Genomic DNA, 21,892 nt, shown 5'->3' with positions numbered 1-21,892 from the left:
AAAATTTGACAAAAATGTATATATGTGTATGTGAAAATAGTGAAAAAACTCACGTATATATAACATAATAAGTCCATATAAAAGTATATCCATACATATGTATGTAAAAAATGTGTGCACAAGAACAAATCCAGATAGATAAAAAAATATAAAATAGATACAAAAAATGAAATATTCTAAAATAATTTAATATATTAAAAAAATATATATAATTAGAATATATGAAAAAAATAAAAAATGAAAAAAAGTGAAAAAAACATGTAAAGCATATCCATGTATACACATATACAAAAAATTATTATATAAACATATGTATACACACATCAATCGATATTTTAATTCCACCCTCAATGTCAGAAAAAAATAGTAATTCCAGAAACTAATAACCAAAAAATAAAATTAAAATTTTTAAATTCAATTGTGTAATATCCGGCAGAAGTCCAGATGTTTTGTTTTTTCTTCTCGTGAACAGCAGACATCCATGTTGAGAAAAGCAACATCAACAATATCCACTAAAGATAAAGAAAAAAGAAATGAATTAAATATCTAAAAAACACTAAAAACAAATAAAAAACACCACAAAAAGCACTAAAAAACCCTGGATATTAATGGGATTTATTAAAAGGAAGGCATACCAAAGAGCATGTGACACTCCAAGGAAAGATCTGTTGACACTCCATGAGAGAAATAAAAGGAATGACCAAAAGGTGAGCTTTATTTCTCAGTTTAATGGGAATTGGTGAGAGATGAAAGAGGCTCTTGAGAAGTTCTGGCCGGTTTTGATGGCAGACCCAGTGCTCAAAAAGATTGTACCTGAGGGACCCTCAATTACCCATAGGAGGGCTGATAATTTGAGAGATAAACTGGTGAGAAGATACTCTACCGGGGATGCCAAAAGTAACTTTTTTGGATTTAAAGGACCTAAATGGGGCTTCTTTCCATGCGGAAAATGCATAGCCTGTCCGAATATGGTGAGGGCATCACATTTTGTTTCCAGCGATGGTAATAATGAGTTCCGGATCACAAAGCACATTACAGGTGATACAGAAGCGGTAGTACACTACGAGGAATGCCCATGCAACCTTATTTATGTGGGCCTAACAACAAGGAAATGAAGAGTCAGAACATGTCCTTCACATCAGTAACGCTTTGAAAAGTGATGAAGTTGCGACTTTAAAAACCTGTACCGCAACACTTTAAAACCCGCCATAAGTGTGATGCATGCCTTCTCGAAGTGTCAGGTATCGATAGGATTATTATAAATTCAAGAGGTGGAGATGTGAAGAGACGTCTGTCCCAACTGGAGACGCACTGGATCTGGCGTTAGAATACGCTACAACCATTCGGCCTAAACAAAGTTTTGAGCTTTGCCCCTTTTCTTTAATGGGATTGTTACTCTTTTTTTTTAATAACTCCCATTAATATTTTTTTAGTGCTTTTTGTGGTGTTTTTTATATGTTTTTACTGTTTTTTAAGATATTTAATTCATTTCTTTTTTCTTTATCTTTAGTGGATATTGTTGGTGTTGCTTTTCTCTGTGATTATGTTTCACAACATGGATGTCTGCTGTTCAAGAGAAGAGTAAACAAAACATCTGGACTTTGGCGGGATATTACACAATTCAATTTAAAAATTTTAATTTTATTTTTTGTTTCTTGTTTTTCGGTTTCTGGAATTACTATTTTTCTGACAATGAGGGTGGAATAGAGATATCGATTTATGTGTGTATACATATGTTTATATAATTTTTTGTATATGTGTATATATTTAGATATGCTTTACATGTTTGTTTTTTCACTTTTTTCATTTTTTTATTTTTTAATATATATTAAATTACTATAAATTATTATTATTATTATTAATATTTATTTTTTGTATCTATTTAATAATTTTTTTATCTATCTGGAATTGATCTTGGGCAAACATTTTTTACATACATATGTATGGATATACTTATATGGATTTATTTTATATATATATATATATATATATATATGTATAAAAAAGTGTGGCACCCCTGAGGCTTCCGCCGCCACAGCGATATTGCACCTCATCCAGAGGTGTGATGTCCCATCCTGGGTAAGAATGGGGTCACATACCGCTCCACAGACTAAAACTTGCACACACCAATTGGTAGGCATACACTGGGTCAGGGATAGTGGCAGCCACCCCCATAGATGTACTCATGGGGCCGTAAGTCCCATTTCTGGTTCCCAATAGTGTGGGTGGGGCCTAGCCAGTGGGTGTGTGGGAGGAGTCAGAAAGTGGGAGTAGATAAGGGAACCAGGAAGTTCCAGTTCAGTCTAGTCTGTCAGTGAAGAGTGTAGTCTGAGGGAGGAGGAGAGGGAGGTAGTTACCTCAGGAGAGTGAAGGAGAGAAAGTGACAGAACGAAGTTCCTGGTGGAGATCCTGGGGTCTAGTTAGGCCCAGGTGACACCACAGACAGAGAAGAGAGGATCCCAGGGCCACGGAAGGGCATATTTGCTCGTATTAACCAAAAAGAAGGACCAAAGATCCATATCTGTTTACACATTAAACAACGCAGATTCCACCATGTAACTCATATATGAAACCAAAAAGGGTGTTTCTGCACACAAAAATTTCATCCAATAACCATCATGTTTTTAGAAAAAATATCAAATTTTATTCCATCATAATTGAAGTATAACATTATATTACTTTATTAATTGCTGGTATACACAGAGTTAAAAAACCCTACCCCATAAAAACAACCAATGAAAACAACTGGTGCATTGTGGAACAGGACATAATATCAAAAAATTCATGCATCATGCACACATATGAGTTCCTGGGTATAAATGGGCACGGGCACATCCAGTGATTGCCCACTACTGTGTTAAAGTGCCAAAAAAGGGGCTCAAAATATTTTAGATCTTAAACCTGCAATTTGCATTCCCTTTTTATAAGATCCCCTGGGTTCCCTCTCCGCCACATGTTCCCCCTGCCCTCATCCCCTGTTTTGCTGACTTTTGTTACAATTGCTGGTCTCCTCGACATGATCATATATATACATACAATATGTATTTTTGACTTGGCACTGATTATTGACTTTGTTACCGGATTGCTTGTCACTTTATATCTTGCTTTTTAATATAATTTTTGTGGTCACTCTAATTATGTTTTTTGTATATGTTTATTCCTTTTATGTTGAAGGTTCCGTATGTTGTATAGGGACGGAATGAAGTTAGAACAGCATGAGAAGGTTTCCGTGGATTATGAAAATTATACTTTGAGGATGTATACATCTAGAAGCGGAAATCATTACCTCATTACATTTATATTGTGAATGTTTTTATATATGTCAATGCGGTGGGTGAATACCTACTAATATATGGGTTTTGGTATTTGTGCATCAAAACCCCCCTTTTACTTATCACTGGAAACATTTTTTGATGTTGTTTGGGGGTCTGCCCACTAGAGGTCAGATGTTTATAAACATGCCTGATTAAGCTTTTCCAAATAACTCATATTGAATTTGTAATGGTTTTTAAGCTTCTCCTTCTAACATGCGTTTAGATTGTATGTTATATACAATTGGTAATCAAAACCGCCGCCCTGAGAGTTACTACATACATGTGGACTTGGTTTGACTGTTGCCAGTACTTGTGCCCCCATCTAATATGGCCACTCGGCCACACTGACGTCAGAGCGCGCTCTGCGCATCGGAGACTGCCTCGCCCCCTCTGCCGGCGCCCAATTGTGGGTTGCTCTCTGCACATGCGCAGAGCACCTTCCGGGACGCCGGCGGAAGTGGGCGATGCGATCTCCGCTGTGCGGCGTGCGCCGCATTAAGACATCAGGTGGGCTTCTATTATATAAGAGTGACCCCACGGCTACCCCAGCACCTCCTGACGAAGCGAGAGGCGAAACGCGCGTCGAGGTGCTGGGCGTTGTGGTCCGTCACCTGGGTATATGAATATGGCTCTTTGAATTGTACCAAATCTCAATGGAGGTGTTTTTTCCTTTAAACTTAAGATCTTGTGGGAAATCTCCGGAGGTGTTTTCACCTATTTACAATTGTATCTAGCAACTCACAATTATATATGTGATATGGGAAGCACTATCATCGTGGTTGTTTCTTTATGTACCAGTGTACATTGAGGTGCTGGTTGTTGTGACTCACCTGCCGGGGATATCAACCTTGGCCCTCTGAATTATTTTCAACTCTGATGGGGGTAACTCATTTACAATCCAAGGCAAATATCTGATAAAATATGCAATATGTTTAAATGTTGGGAGATACTCTATGCAATAACACAATTTTGTCAACATTTGAAAAGGTCTTTTTCCCTTTAATAGGAGGGATTGCATCATATATATATATATTGGTTTTGAATGATGTCCCCTATAGATGATGTATATATCAACTCTGTCAACTAGGAAATAGCCTTATTTCACCCACATAGTTATAGATTTGGTCGCAATATGGAATGCAAATTGCAGGTTTAAGATCTAAAATATTTTGAGCCCCTTTTTTGGCACTTTAACACAGTAGTGGGCAATCACTGGATGTGCCCGTGCCCATTTATACCCAGGAACTCATATGTGTGCATGATGCATGAATTTTTTGATATTATGTCCTGTTCCACAATGCACCAGTTGTTTTCATTGGTTGTTTTTATGGGGTAGGGTTTTTTAACTCTGTGTATACCAGCAATTAATAAAGTAATATAATGTTATACTTCAATTATGATGGAATAAAATTTGATATTTTTTCTAAAAACATGATGGTTATTGGATGAAATTTTTGTGTGCAGAAACACCCTTTTTGGTTTCACATATTTGCTCGTAGCCTGCTCCACAGGAAGATCGGGTGGAGGGATCTGGCTGCATTCGGGGACGGTCCCCAGGCAGAGGGAGAAAGACATTTCCTCATAAAGTAACACCGAAGGCCCCGGGTGGTTGCAAGCACCCAGGGCCACAACCTACCGTAGATTCCCTGGGAAGAGGGCAAGATTCCAGTCCGGCAAGCCCCCTTGACCAGATTCTATGGTAGAGGCCAAGACAAGTTCATCTATCAAAGTCAAGGCTGTGAAGTCAGCCAAGGAAAGAGACATAAAAGTGGTGTATTGGTATTAACCCTAAGAATTACCTGGGATCGGCAAAGTCTCTGGACAGTGGATCCCAGCATACCGTGGGCAACGGACAGCTGCCGTTTTAAAGGACACAGTGAGTAAACATCTGAAACTGCAACCTCTGGTGTCACTTCCTTTATTCCGCGCTGCACTGCATCATTCCCAAAACACCATAGACTCTTACAAGCACCAACAGTTGCCCCGGGGTACCGTTCCACCTGTGGGGAGCAGAACCACCATAGCTGCCATTACATCAGCCCCGGAGGTCCCATCCAGCAGCGGCAGCTCCATAGCCGCAATCCACAGGTGGCGTCACGAATATATATTTCCACAAACTTTATTATTGATCATCACCCCCACAGCCTCCATATTAATTGACCCCGCCAGGGTCACGGAGTCGGGCCCCGCCACCGCTGACTACCCGGGACTAGTCCGGCCCGACACCGGGTCACCCAAAGCCCTGGGGTGGGCGAGTCATATATATATATATATATATATATATATATATATATCTTGTGGTAGAGCCACTATCTCAGCAGTAGGGGATGGCTGCAGGAACACTTCACGTGTTGATTTTTACCTGGTTTATTATCAGCAGCCACAATCCATTTACAAAAGACACAACTACTTCCTCCAGCACAGGAAAATACAGAACAACCTAGGGGTGTGTCCAGAGGCCTGGCTTTTACATCTGGGACCACACCCCGAGCTGGAGATATGGTGAACAGCCATCCCACCCATCTCTTTAGCGGTCCACAACAAACCCGGCCCAGGTAATACAAATTAACCCTCTCAGCACCTAATATGCTGCAGTACTACATCTGGGTTCACATCACTGATTGCAGTAGTCGCAGCGACACATATCTCCCCTCGTGCACATCACCAGTGATCACATCACATATTCCCCCCCTCTGCCCAAAGCCGGGGGCATGGGCACCATCAACCACACAACAGGGGAGCCGTGACAGGGCATCTGCATTCCCATATAACTTCCCAGGCCTGTGCTCTACATAGAAGGCAAAGTCTTGGAGGGCTAGAAACCACCTGGTCACCTCAGCATTCTTTCCCTGACTACTTCTCAACCATGTCAGTGGCGCATGATCAGACACTAGCTTGAATTTACGGCCTAGCAGGTAGTATTTTAGAGAGTCCACTGCCCATCTATTGGCCAGGCATTCCTTTTCCACGATGGCATAGTTCTTCTCACAAGAAGAGAGTTTCCTACTCAGGTAAAGCACTGGATGTTCCTCGCCATTTATTTCCTGCGACAGCACAGCTCCCAACCCGACCTCCGAAGCATCAGTCTGAAGCACAAATTCCTTTGTAAAGTCAGGTGCCATCAGGACTGGCTGCCGACACAGAGCAGACTTCAAGTCCTGGAACGCCACCTCCGCCTCAGAGGTCCACTTGGCCACCGATGGCTTCACAGCCCTGAGGAGATCAGTCAGCGGAGCGGCCCTCATAGCAAACTTCGGTATAAACCGGCGGTAGTATCCGACGATTCCCAGAAATGCCCTAACCTGCTTTTTAGAGAGTGGTCATGGCCAATTCTGGATCGCCTCCACTTTATTCACTTGTGGCTTGATTAGGCCCCTACCGACAACATAGCCAAGGTACCTGGCCTCCTCCTTCCCTATGGCACACTTCTTCTGGTTTATGGAAAACCCCGCCTTCCTCAATGCATCCAGCACCGCCTGGACCCTCTGTAGATGATTCCCCCAATCCGGGGTGAAGATCACAATATCATTCAGATAAGCTGCCGCGTACTTCTGATGAGAAGCTAGGATCCGGTCCATGGCCCTCTGGAAGGTGGCTGGGGCTCCCTGCAACCCAAATGGCATCCGGGTGTACTGGAAACATCCATCAGGTGTAGAAAAAGCCGTCGTCTCCTTGGTCGCTATAGACATGGGTATTTGCCAGTACCCTTTCGTCAGGTCAAGGGTGGTAATATACCTGGCTGGCCCAAGCCTTTCAATGAGCTCATCGACTCGAGGCATCAGATAAGCGTCAAATTTTGAGACTTCATTTAACTTGCGGTAGTCATTGCAAAATCGCCATTCTCCATCCGGCTTTGGCACAAGGACGATAAGACTAGACCAGTCACTCCTGGATTCCTCAATCACGCCGAGGCTCAGCATCCGCTTCACCTCTTTTGAGATTACTTCTCGGCAGGCTTCGGGGATCCGCTATGGCTTCAGATGTACTCTCAAGTGTGGTTCCGTCAGAACTTCATGTTCCACAACCTGTGTACACCCCGGCAATTCTTAAAAGAGATCTCAATTTTGATAAAGCAACTCCCGACAATGCTGCTTTTGGGCCCTTGACAGCGTCTCTGCCACTGTGACGTCCTCGATATCAGCGTCCACCTTGGCAGCTAGACACGGAGCTTCCACAGCTTACCTATCTCGCCATGGCTTAATAAGATTAATATGGTACACCTTGTAGGGTTTCCGTCTACCCGGTTGGTGGATCTTATAATTCACCTCTCCCAGTTTCTCGACCACTTCATAGGGTCCCTGCCACTTGGCCAGAAATTTACTTTCCACAGTAGGGATCAACACCAACACTCGGTCGCTAGGGCTAAACTGTCTCACCCTGGCAGAGCGATTATATACTCTCGCCTGTGCCTCTTGAGCCTGGAGAAGACTCTTTCACGATGGGTATTCACTCGCCCACCCCAGGGCTACGGGACACCCGGTGCCGGGCCGGACTAGTCCGGTGGTAGTCAGTGGTGGCTGGGCCCGGCTCCGTGGCCCTGGTGGGTGTCAGTAGAATATGTGGCTAGATGAATAAAGTTTGTGTTCGTGACGCCACCTGTGGTATGCGGCTAATAGGCCGCCGCTGCTGTATGAGGCCTCCGGGGGATGTTATAGCAGCAATGGTGGTACTGCTCCCCACAGGTGGAGCGGTGTCCCAGGGCACAGTTGGTGCTTGTGAGTGTCTACGCAGATGAAATGACAGAGGCAACTCCAAGGGTGCAGTTCAAGTTCTTTACTCACAGTTCATATCGGGGCAGCAGGACCCTTGGACTGCTGGAATCTCTGTCAGGGACCTCCGCCTTCTGGGTGATTCAGGGCGTGAAATCCGGTGCCCTTCTCTTAGTGTCTCCTTCTCTGCTGTCTTCACTAGCCTTGCCTTAGTTAAGATGAACCTGGCTTGGCCTCCACTGCAGCCTCCAGGCTGGGGGGTCACCTGTCGGCTGATTACCCCTTTTCTGAAGGTCTGCTATGGGTTCTGGCCCTGGGAGCTTGCAACGTCCCTGGGCCTCGGTTTTTACTGTTTGGAGATTGTCTTTGCACTTCTCCAGTCTCTAGGGACCGTCCCTTGTCGCAGCTTAATCACTCCACCGATGTCAATGTGGAACAGGCCCCCGCAGCCCGCAGCTACCCGTAGCTGCCTCTAGGCCCTCGGCTTCGGTACCTAACAAGGACTGCTCGTGGTACCTGCAGGACTACCCGCGGCCCTGCGACCCTGTCTTTCTTTCTTTCCTTTCTCCTCTTCCTTGCCTGCCTCCGGCAGACCTCCTCCTCCCTCCTTTCTCTCGTTCTTCTCCTCCAACTACATGCTCACTCCTTACTCTCTCACTCCCTGAGGTAAACTAAACTCAACTTGACCTTCCTTTCTCTATCTGCTCTCTGGTGGCTCCTCCCACCTCCCCAGTTGCTAAGCTACCACCCTATGGGAGCAGGGATGGGTCTTACAGCCCCTCTCAGCATGCAGCATGGGAGGGTTGCCTGCCACTTTCCCTGGTCCCAGTATGTACCTAACAATGGGTGTAGTGTGGATTTACCAGGGGACCGGAGTTCACTCTCTTCCTCTCCCAGAATGGGGCATCACACCGCTGATGGGGTGCAATGACCTGTGGCGACAGAAGCCTCAGGGGCGGCACAGTATCACCTCAGTCATCCTCTCTTACATCTGGGCCACATGCTCAATGACACTCCTATGGGGGGTAACCTCTGCTTCACAGGTTTCTTTGGCTATGTCAAGCAACCCTCGGGGATGTCGACCATATAAAAGTTCAAAGGGAGAGAACCCGGTAGAGTCTTGTGGAACTTCCCTGATAGAAAAGAGCAAGTATGGAAGCAGGCAATCCCAATCTCGGCCATCCTTCTCCACGACCTTCTTAAGCATGGACTTTAAGGTCTTATTGAATCTCTCCACAAGGCTGTCTGTCTTCGGGTGATAGACTGAAGTCTTCAGTTGTCTAATTCGCAGCACCTTACACAGTTCCCTCATGACTTTTGACATAAAAGGGGTCCCTTGGTCTGTCAGAATCTCCTTTGGCAGTCCGGTCGAGAGAAGATATGGACCAACTCCCTGGCTATATTCTTAGAGGAACAATTTCTCAATGGTACCGCCTCAGGGTATCGAGTCGCATAGTCCAGAACCACTAAGATATACTGGTACCCTCTAGCGGATTTTTACCAGGGGGCCTACAAGATTCATGGCAATACGATCAAACGGGACTTTTATTATAGCTAATGGCACAAGAGGACTTCAAAAATGTGAAACTGGTGCAGTTAGCTGGCAGGTGGGACAGGATCTACAGTAATTAAGAATCTCTCGATGACACCCCGGCCAGTAGAACCTCTGAAGAATCCGCTCTTTTGTTTTATCTACCCCCAGGTGACCACCCAGGACATGAGAATGGGCCACGTCTAACACCCGGCGTCTATAAGGCCCTGATACCAATAGTTGCTCAATTATCTCACCTCTCAACTGGGTAACCCGATATAACAATTCCCCATTTACTGCAAAGTGGGGGAATCTGGTGTCAGCCCCCGTCTCTGGAGCAACCCCGTTTATGACAGTCACATTTTCAAATGCCCCATTTAGTGTCAGGTCCCTCATTTGAACAGTCCCAAAGTTCCCTTCGGAAACGGCCAACTCCGGCATGTTAACCTCCTGGGACTCGGCCTCGTCGCCCACCAACACACATAGGGGGAATTCATCCGCCTCCGACTGAAATAAAGTCTTATCATTGAGGGCTAACTGTCCTTTATATGAGACACAGGGTTTCACCCCTTTACTCCACAACTCCTAGAACAAAGCAAAGTCTCGCCCTATTATTACTGGGTGCAACAGATTTTTTACCACTCCAACCTCATGAGACTCCGACCCACAAGTGTTTTTTATAGTCACAGCGGCCACAGGGTAGTCCTTGGCATCCCCATGAATACAGCGGACGCCCACCCTCTTTCCAGGAATCAGCTGGTGTGGAAGTGTGTCCCTCACGAGGGTTACCAAACTCCCGGAGTCTAACAGTCCCACTATTCTGGTACCATCTATTTCTACAAGACATGCCTGTGGCCCCTCACTGGGTTGACTGTCCACACTGCAGGCTGGGTATGCATAATAGGAGGAGCGCCGACCCATGCTGCAGTCCATCGGCTCAGTGGTCAAAGGACAACGGGCAGCAATGTGACACGGTCCCTGGCACCTCCAACAGATAATATTACTGACTGGGAGTTTTTGCATGCCTCCTGTTGCTACTTGGGATCTTGGATTCCCCCCTCCTGTGGCTCTTGTATCCTTCTTTTGGGTGTCTCTCCCTGAAGAAACCCCCCAATAGGGAAATGGTAAGTCCCATGGCTTCCCCCGGGAATTCTCCACCTGGTACCTCTCCACCAGTCCAACCAGGTCGTCAGCATTCAAGGGGTTTCCCTGGGCAACCTAAGTCTGCACTGGCTTCGGAAGGGAGTGAATAAACCTGTCCATTACGACCCGCTCCATCATCTGCGCTGGGGTGGAGGACTCTGGCTGCAACCATTTTTGTACCAGATGCAATAAATCAAACATTTGTGAGCGAGGGGGTTTGTCGCCATGATATGCCCACTGGTGGACCCGTTGTGCCCTAACAGTCATAGTCACACCCAGGCGTGCCACAATTTCAGCCTTTAGTTTGTCATACTCCTTAGCGTCTTGTAAAGCAAGATCATAATAGGCCTTTTGTGGCTCTCCACTTAAATATGGCGCCAGTACCTCTGCCCACTGCTCTGGCGGGAGTTTTTCTCGTTCAGCAACTCTCTCAAACACAATCAAGAATGCCTCAACATCATCCCCCGGAGTCATCTTTTGCATCGCTCGCATTACCGCCTTCCGGACGCTAGCGTCATCACCTGGACTGGTCGCTCTGCCACGGATTACCTCTGCCAGGACGTCCATCTGCCGCTGCTGTTGCTCCCGCTGTTGCTGCAGCTGCTGCTGAGCCAATTGCTGCTGCTGTATCAACAGCTAGTTCGTCTCCTGCTGGGCCTGCTGCTGTTGTTGTTGGGCCTGCACCCGGTGCTTAATCAGGTCCTCCATGGTGTCTGACCGTGTTCCCCGGCTCATGGCTGCCTTCTGCCAGGACATCCAACTCCTCTGTAGCAGGTATAAACGGCCCTGGGATTCCTGCCCGCATTCTGCACCACATGTGGTAGAGCCACTCCCTCAGCAGTAGGCGATGGCTGCAGGAACACTTCACGTGTCGATTTTCACCTGGTTTATTATCAGCAGCCAAAATCCATTTACAAAAGACACAATTACTTCCTCCAGCACAGGAAAATACAGAACAACCTAGGGGTGTGTCCAGAGGCCTGGCTTTTACCTCTGAAACCACACCCCGAGGTGGAGATATGGTGAACAGCCGTCCCACCCATCTCTTTAGCGGTCCACAACAAACCCGGCCAAGGTAATACAAATTAACCATCTCAGCACGTAATGTGCTGGAGTACTACATCCGGGTTCACATCACTGATTGCAGTAGTCGCGGCGACACATATCTCCCCTCGTGCACATCACCAGTGATCACATCACAACACACTGCACAGTACCACTTCTCCTGTCCTGTATACTGGGTGTAATCCTCAGTATCTGTATTATTCTGTATACATACACTGCACAGTACCACTTCTCCTGTCCTGTATACTGGGTGTAATCCTCAGTACCTGTATTATTCTGTATATATACACTGCACAGTACCACTTCTCCTGTCCTGTATACTGGGTGTAATCCTCAGTATCTGTATTATTCTGTATATATACACTGCACAGTACCACTTCTCCTGTCCTGTATACTGGGTGTAATCCTTAGTATCTGTATTATTCTGTATATATACACTGCACAGTACCACTTCTCCTGTCCTGTATACTGGGTGTAATCTTCAGTATCTGTATTATTCTCTATATATACACTGCACAGTACCTCTTCTCCTGTCCTGTATACTGGGTGTAATCCTCAGTATCTGTATTATTCTGTATATATACACTGCACAGTACCACTTCTCCTGTCCTGTATACAGGGTGTAATCCTCAGTATCTGTATTATTCTGTATATATACACTGCACAGTACTACTTCTCCTGTCCTGTATACTGGGTGTAATCCTCAGTATCTGTATTATTCTGTATATATACACTGCACAGTACCACTTCTCCTGTCCTGTATACTGGGTGTAATCCTCAGTATCTGTATTATTCTGTATATATACACTGCACAGTACCACTTCTCCTGTCCTGTATACTGGGTGTAATCCTCAGTATCTGTATTATTCTGTATATATACACTGCACAGTACCACTTCTCCTGTCCTGTATACTGGGTGTAATCCTCAGTACCTGTATTATTCTGTATATATACACTGCACAGTACCACTTCTCCTGTCCTGTATACTGGGTGTAATCCTCAGTATCTGTATTATTCTGTATATATACACTGCACAGTACCACTTCTCCTGTCCTGTATACTGGGTGTAATCTTCAGTATCTGTATTATTCTGTATATATACACTGCACAGTACCACTTCTCCTGTCCTGTATACTGGGTATAATCCTCAGTATCTGTATTATTCTGTATATATACACTGCACAGTACCACTTCTCCTGTCCTGTATACTGGGTGTAATCCTCAGTATCTGTATTATTCTGTATATATACACTGCACAGTACCACTTCTCCTGTCCTGTATACTGGGTGTAATCCTTAGTATCTGTATTATTCTGTATATATACACTGCACAGTACCACTTCTCCTGTCCTGTATACTGGGTGTAATCTTCAGTATCTGTATTATTCTCTATATATACACTGCACAGTACCTCTTCTCCTGTCCTGTATACTGGGTGTAATCCTCAGTATCTGTATTATTCTGTATATATACACTGCACAGTACCACTTCTCCTGTCCTGTATACAGGGTGTAATCCTCAGTATCTGTATTATTCTGTATATATACACTGCACAGTACTACTTCTCCTGTCCTGTATACTGGGTGTAATCCTCAGTATCTGTATTATTCTGTATATATACACTGCACAGTACCACTTCTCCTGTCCTGTATACTGGGTGTAATCCTCAGTATCTGTATTATTCTGTATATATACACTGCACAGTACCACTTCTCCTGTCCTGTATACTGGGTGTAATCCTCAGTATCTGTATTATTCTGTATATATACACTGCACAGTACCACTTCTCCTGTCCTGTATACTGGGTGTAATCCTCAGTACCTGTATTATTCTGTATATATACACTGCACAGTACCACTTCTCCTGTCCTGTATACTGGGTGTAATCCTCAGTATCTGTATTATTCTGTATATATACACTGCACAGTACCACTTCTCCTGTCCTGTATACTGGGTATAATCCTCAGTATCTGTATTATTCTGTATATATACACTGCACAGTACCACTTCTCCTGTCCTGTATACTGGGTGTAATCCTCAGTACCTGTATTATTCTGTATTTATACACTGTACAGTACCACTTCTCCTGTCCTGTATACTGGGTGTAATCGTCAGTATCTGTATTATTCTGTATATATACACTGCACAGTACCACTTCTCCTGTCCTGTATACTGGGTGTAATCCTCAGTATCTGTATTATTCTGTATATATATACACTGCACAGTACCACTTCTCCTGTCCTGTATACTGGGTGTAATCCTCAGTATCTGTATTATTCTGTATATATATACACTGCACAGTACCACTTCTCCTGTCCTGTATACTGGTTGTAATCCTCAGTATCTGTATTATTCTGTATATATACACTGCACAGTACCACTTCTCCTGTCCTGTATACTGGTTGTAATCCTCAGTATCTGTATTATTCTGTATTTATACACTGCACAGTACCACTTCTCCTGTCCTGTATACTGGGTGTAATCCTCAGTACCTGTATTATTCTGTATATATACACTGCACAGTACCACTTCTCCTGTCCTGTATACTGGGTGTAATCCTCAGTATCTGTATTATTCTGTATATATATACACTGCACAGTACCACTTCTCCTGTCCTGTATACTGGGTGTAATCCTCAGTATCTGTATTATTCTGTATATACACACTGCACAGTACCACTTCTCCTGTCCTGTATACTGGGTGTAATCCTCAGTATCTGTATTATTCTGTATATATACACTGCACAGTACCACTTCTCCTGTCCTGTATGCTGGGTGTAATCCTCAGTATCTGTATTATTCTGTATATATACACTGCACAGTACCACTTCTCCTGTCCTGTATACTGGGTGTAATCCTCAGTATGTGTATTATTCTGTATATATACACTGCACAGTACCACTTCTCCTGTCCTGTATACTGGGTGTAATCCTCAGTATCTGTATTATTCTGTATATATACACTGCACAGTACCACTTCTCCTGTCCTGTATACTGGGTGTAATCCTCAGTATGTGTATTATTCTGTATATATACACTGCACAGTACCACTCCTCCTGTCCTGTATACTGGGTGTAATCCTCAGTATCTGTATTATTCTGTATATATACACTGCACAGTACCACTTCTCCTGTCCTGTATACTGGGTGTAATCCTCAGTATGTGTATTATTCTGTATATATACACTGCACAGTACCACTTCTCCTGTCCTGTATACTGGGTGTAATCCTCAGTATGTGTATTATTCTGTATATATACACTGCACAGTACCACTTCTCCTGTCCTGTATACTGGGTGTAATCCTCAGTATGTGTATTATTCTGTATATATACACTGCACAGCACCACTTCTCCTGTCCTGTATACTGGGTGTAATCCTCAGTATCTGTATTATTCTGTATACATACACTGCACAGTACCACTTCTCCTGTCCTGTATACTGGGTGTAATCCTCAGTATCTGTATTATTCTGTATATATACACTGCACAGTACCACTTCTCCTGTCCTGTATACTGGGTGTAATCCTCAGTACCTGTATTATTCTGTATATATACACTGCACAGTACCACTTCTCCTGTCCTGTATACTGGGTGTAATCCTCAGTATCTGTATTATTCTGTATACATACACTGCACAGTACCACTTCTCCTGTCCTGTATACTGGGTGTAATCCTCAGTATCTGTATTATTCTGTATATATACACTGCACAGTACCACTTCTCCTGTCCTGTATACTGGGGGTAATCCTCAGTACCTGTATTATTCTGTATATATACACTGCACAGTACCACTTCTCCTGTCCTGTATACTGGGTGTAATCCTCAGTATCTGTATTATTCTGTATATATACACTGCACAGTACCACTTCTCCTGTCCTGTATACTGGGTGTAATCCTCAGTACCTGTATTATTCTGTATATATACACTGCACAGTACCACTTCTCCTGTCCTGTATACTGGGTGTAATCCTCAGTATCTGTATTATTCTGTATATATATACACTGCACAGTACCACTTCTCCTGTCCTGTATACTGGGTGTAATCCTCAGTATCTGTATTATTCTGTATATACACACTGCACAGTACCACTTCTCCTGTCCTGTATACTGGGTGTAATCCTCAGTATCTGTATTATTCTGTATATATACACTGCACAGTACCACTTCTCCTGTCCTGTATGCTGGGTGTAATCCTCAGTATCTGTATTATTCTGTATATATACACTGCACAGTACCACTTCTCCTGTCCTGTATACTGGGTGTAATCCTCAGTATGTGTATTATTCTGTATATATACACTGCACAGTACCACTTCTCCTGTCCTGTATACTGGGTGTAATCCTCAGTATCTGTATTATTCTGTATATATACACTGCACAGTACCACTTCTCCTGTCCTGTATACTGGGTGTAATCCTCAGTATGTGTATTATTCTGTATATATACACTGCACAGTACCACTCCTCCTGTCCTGTATACTGGGTGTAATCCTCAGTATCTGTATTATTCTGTATATATACACTGCACAGTACCACTTCTCCTGTCCTGTATACTGGGTGTAATCCTCAGTATGTGTATTATTCTGTATATATACACTGCACAGTACCACTTCTCCTGTCCTGTATGCTGGGTGTAATCCTCAGTATGTGTATTATTCTGTATATATACACTGCACAGTACCACTTCTCCTGTCCTGTATACTGGGTGTAATCCTCAGTATGTGTATTATTCTGTATATATACACTGCACAGCACCACTTCTCCTGTCCTGTATACTGGGTGTAATCCTCAGTATCTGTATTATTCTGTATACATACACTGCACAGTACCACTTCTCCTGTCCTGTATACTGGGTGTAATCCTCAGTATCTGTATTATTCTGTATATATACACTGCACAGTACCACTTCTCCTGTCCTGTATACTGGGTGTAATCCTCAGTACCTGTATTATTCTGTATATATACACTGCACAGTACCACTTCTCCTGTCCTGTATACTGGGTGTAATCCTCAGTATCTGTATTATTCTGTATACATACACTGCACAGTACCACTTCTCCTGTCCTGTATACTGGGTGTAATCCTCAGTATCTGTATTATTCTGTATATATACACTGCACAGTACCACTTCTCCTGTCCTGTATACTGGGGGTAATCCTCAGTACCTGTATTATTCTGTATATATACACTGCACAGTACCACTTCTCCTGTCCTGTATACTGGGTGTAATCCTCAGTATCTGTATTATTCTGTATATATACACTGCACAGTACCACTTCTCCTGTCCTGTATACTGGGTGTAATCCTCAGGATCTGTATTATTCTGTATATATACACTGCACAGTACCACTTCTCCTGTCCTGTATACTGGGTGTAATCCTCAGTACCTGTATTATTCTGTATATATACACTGCACAGTACCACTTCTCCTGTCCTGTATACTGGGTGTAATCCTCAGTATCTGTATTATTCTGTATACATACACTGCACAGTACCACTTCTCCTGTCCTGTATACTGGGTGTAATCCTCAGTATCTGTATTATTCTGTATATATACACTGCACAGTACCACTTCTCCTGTCCTGTATACTGGGGGTAATCCTCAGTACCTGTATTATTCTGTATATATACACTGCACAGTACCACTTCTCCTGTCCTGTATACTGGGTGTAATCCTCAGTATCTGTATTATTCTGTATATATACACTGCACAGTACCACTTCTCCTGTCCTGTATACTGGGTGTAATCCTCAGGATCTGTATTATTCTGTATATATACACTGCACGGTACCACTTCTCCTGTCCTGTATACTGGGTGTAATCCTCAGTATCTGTATTATTCTGTATATATACACTGCACAGTACCACTTCTCCTGTCCTGTATACTGGGTGTAATCCTCAGTATCTGTATTATTCTGTATATATACACTGCACAGTACCACTTCTCCTGTCCTGTATACTGGGTGTAATCCTCAGTACCTGTATTATTCTGTATATTGTAACTTTGCGCCCTGCAACGTGGGGGTTTCACTCGCTTGCAGCGGTGTGAGGTAGCTTCAGGAACACACGTACACAGTCTCTTCATAAAAATTCTGGCAGTTTATTAAAACACTCAGCATAAACTGCCCTCACACATAAACAATAAGTGCATAATAGAAGTTTAGCAACTTCCCCACTCTCTGGCTCCTGCCAGCGTACAACTCTAGCCAAGGTTCCTTCCAGCACCCAGGGCCCTCTGCAGACCCCTGTCTGTCTCTCCTCCTGGAGAGATTCGGCCCTACAGCCCTGGCTTGGCCGCACTCACCTCAGACTCTATATCAGAGCCTTGTGATCAGCCTCCATGCAGGCTGCTACACCCAAAGCTCCTGGCTCTGCTCTCGCTTGTTTCCAGTCCACACACTGGACATCTAGAGCCAGCCTCTCTCTAGACTGCCCTAGACACACTTCATGCAGAACTCTCGGCTCTGCTCTCACTCTCTCCCAGCACACACACTGAAGTCTAGAGCCAGTGTCTCTCTAGACTGCCCTAGACACACTCTTCCCAGGTTCAGAGACAGGATTGCTTTAACCCCTGGAGCCACACCCACAGGTGGTAAGGAGTGTGTAATCAGCATCACACACCCTTCCATGGCTCTGCATGTAATGCAATCCTGTGGAACCACAGGTCCCAGCCAGCTTCACATTGCAGAGCACCCACGCTTCTGCAAAACATACCGGCCCTTTGTAATACAGCCGGTTGATACCTCACAATATATATGTGCCGCCCCCGTGCCAGCAGACGCCGCTGCTCGGATCCGGACCCGCTGTGTGTGTCTGTGGCTCGAGGTGATCCTCCGGACCCGGGGGTCACGCGGACACGCCAAATAAAAGGGGGAACGTAGATGTATGGGCTTGGCCGTATTAAGTTTGTGACGCCACCCACGGTGTGTGGTGAAGTGGGACACCACCGCACCACTGCTGTTGTGGGGCACCCGGGGGAGATGTAGTGGCGCTAGATGTTAACTCCTTTGTGGGTCGGGATGGTTGCCCCGGGACCCAGTGTCTCTGTGCAGGGTATAGTGATGGCAAGGGCCAGTGCGCCCGGACGTGCGAGGAGATGTTTGGTTACTCACAGTAAATGAATCACACAAGTCTTTTGGTAAACCAAGGTGCTGGTGGCCGGCCGCCACCACCGGTTGCATTCAAGTCCCCCATCTAGGCTGGTGGTTGCTGTCCTTTCCTCTGCACTAGTTCTGTGTGATGTGGACTGCCTGGTCTGGAACTCAGGAGTCCGCTCCCGGCTGGTTGTGGGCCTAAGGAGCCGTGCCCGCTGACACTGACCGGTGGGATCTATGGGCCCTGGTGGTGGCCTTAACACTCTCTTTGGCTTCAGGGTCCGAGTACCCCCTCTGTGCTACGGTTTCCGGGTCAGTTCTCCGGTGTCCGTACCGGCGGGCTACAACCCTGTCCCGGTCCACCTCGGATCTGCCAAGCCATCTTCCCATCTCCTGCTGATGGAGACCACCGTCTGCCACCTAGCCAAAGGCACTAGGGCTCCAACCCTGGCACCATTCAACTTAACTTTCTCCTCCGGCTGGAGCTACACTTAGCCACAGCTTCCACTCCTCTCAAATTGAACTTCACGTTTCAGCTGTCAGACTTAACTGAATTCAACTTCCACTGGTTTTTTTCCCGCCCCAGGCTTGGGATTTCTAGCCCCCTAGGTGGGCATTTCCTACCGCCTGGTCCCGCCCACTGGTGTACCTATCTTTCAATAAGGGGGGGTGACTAGGGTTTCAGGTCGGCTGTATGTAACCTAGGTGAGGGATGGTGTTATGCAGGGGCCTATGTGTGACTACCTGGTTTTGCCAGGGCGTCACATTCCCCCTTGGTTTAATACAGACCGTCCGCGGGCTGTCCGACCACCAACGTTTATTTAACAGCAACTGTGAAAAATTGAAAAAGGGTAAAACAGGGTTACAAGTATAATAGCATATTTACATAATATTCTTCCCTTACGGGAGGCACATCACTTAAACGTTGCACATTTAAAACCGGGACGGGACAGACCGGGTCCTTCTCACACACTCCCACCCAAAACAACCTGACCCCTGGTGCCACCGCTAAGCACTGGTGCGCACCCCTTGCCCAAGTCCATGACAGGTCCAGGTGATGCTCTTACGGGCCGGGTAAAAAGTTCCTTACCCGGCAGTCTTTGTGTCATGGGTTCCAAAGTCCGGGGTCCCCTGGCCTGGAGGTTAGCCACTGGTTTTGCTAGTGACTGGGCCTCGGCCGACTCTATCGCGGGCCCTTCCTCCAATCATCCTCTCCAGAGACTGCCACGGGGTGAGAAGGGTGGTCAGGGACTATTTACAAGACCCAATAGTTTTTGGGTTGGCTTTCCAGTCCAAAGCCATTGTCCATGAACGGTGAACGGGAACTATAAACAGTAAACAGTAAACAGCAGACGGTCCCAACGGGGACTTGCATAACTTGGGTAGCCGGGAACCAGTACCTTAACTCTTAATCAGGTGAGGATGGCGGAGAGGGGTGGGTGTGCAGCTGGGTGCCCCACCTCTTCACATCAAGGGCAAACCACCGCCTCTCTCCGCAATGTCGGGTATACGAGACCATTTCTCCGGGCTCCAGGTCTCGGTCTGGGTGGCCAACGGGCAGATGAGAGGCCACATCCCTCCGGGATACAAAGATCTCGGCCTCGAGGCCCGGCTCGTATATAAAACCCCAGCCTCTCTGGGCGTTGAAGTGCCGGACCTGGCCTTGGTAGCTTGGGCCCCGCACCCTGGAAGTAGCATTTCGGAAATGGTCTTTTTCTGTATAAGTCCGAGACAGCACCTCCGCCTTTCTCTTTTCCCTGGCCGCTATCTCTTTGTTCAGCTGGCACCGCTGCCGCTCCCAGTACGGAGCATCTGCTGCATGCTCTGCTTCCACCTGCGCGGGGGCTGGGCCCAACCGGACTCCCTCCGTGCCGGGTACGACCGGCACCACTGGCAATGGAGGGCTCCGCTGTGTCATGGCCCGCTCTGCTGCCCCGCAGGTGCAACCCCGGTGCGCCTCAGCCGAGGCCGGGAGCTTGGGAGCGGTCAGCGTCTTTGGCAGTGCTGACTTCCGGTCGGGGGCTGCTTCCGCTGCGGCCGGGCGGACTGCCGGGCCGCTGTCACTACTGTACACCTGACAGGAGGAGTAATCCACTGTACACCTGACAGGAGGAGTGATCCACTGTACACCTGACAGGAGGCGTAATCCACTGCACACCTGACAGGAGGAGTAATCTACTGTACTGTACACCTGACGGGAGGAGTAATCCACTGTACACCTGGTGACCACTCTCTATAGTACTGGGGGGCTGGTGACCTCTCTCTATAGTACTGGGGGGCTGGTGACCTCTCTCTATAGTACTGTGGGGCTGGTGACCTCTCTCTATAGTACTGGGGGGCTGGTGACCTCTCTCTATAGTACTGGGGGGCTGGTGACCTCTCTATAATACTGGGGAGCTGGTGACCTCTCTATAGTACTGGGGGGCTGGTGACCTCTCTATAGTACTGGGGGGGGCTGGTGACCTCTCTATAGTACTGGGGGGGCTGGTGACCTCTCTATAGTACTGGGGGGGCTGGTGACCTCTCTATAGTACTGGGGGGCTGGTGACCTCTCTATAGTACTGGGGGGGGCTGGTGACCTCTCTATAGTACTGGGGGGCTGGTGACCTCTCTATAGTACTGGGGGGCTGGTGACCTCTCTATAGTACTGGGGGGCTGGTGACCTCTCTATAGTACTGGGGGGGCTGGTGACCTCTGTATAGTACTGGGGGGCTGTTGACCTCTCTATAGTACTGGGGGGCTGGTGACCTCTCTCTATTGTACTGGGGGGCTGGTGACCTCTACCTATAGTACTGGGGGGGCTGGTGACCTCTCTATAGTACTGGGGGGGCTGGTGACCTCTCTATAGTACTGGGGGGGCTGGTGACCTCTCTATAGTACTGGGGGGGCTGGTGACCTCTCTCTATAGTACTGGGGGGGCTGGTGACCTGTGACCTCTCTATAGTACTGGGTGGGGCTGGTGACCTCTCTCTATAGTACTGGGGGGGCTGGTGACCTCTCTATAGTACTTATGGGGGCTGGTGACCTCTCTATAGTACTGGGG

At 46.1% G+C, this 21,892-nt stretch overlaps 2 protein-coding genes across 2 annotated transcripts in view; both read left to right on the top strand.

Moving 5' to 3' along the window:
- LOC142243709 (uncharacterized) overlaps positions 1 to 21,892 on the top strand; it is a 329,550-nt gene that overhangs the window by 251,666 nt on the left and 55,992 nt on the right. The window lies entirely within an intron of this gene.
- LOC142243765 (uncharacterized) overlaps positions 7,285 to 21,892 on the top strand; it is a 102,799-nt gene continuing 88,191 nt past the window's right edge. The window contains exon 1 of the mRNA XM_075315964.1: positions 7,285 to 7,353. Within this exon, the coding sequence (XP_075172079.1) occupies positions 7,285 to 7,353 (69 nt within the window). The remainder of the gene's footprint in view (positions 7,354 to 21,892) is intronic.

Source organism: Anomaloglossus baeobatrachus, chromosome 6 (genome assembly GCF_048569485.1).
Source record: "Anomaloglossus baeobatrachus isolate aAnoBae1 chromosome 6, aAnoBae1.hap1, whole genome shotgun sequence".
In the NCBI taxonomy this organism is placed as follows: Eukaryota; Metazoa; Chordata; class Amphibia; order Anura; family Aromobatidae; genus Anomaloglossus; species Anomaloglossus baeobatrachus.
This window is presented reverse-complemented; position numbering and strand designations above follow the sequence as displayed.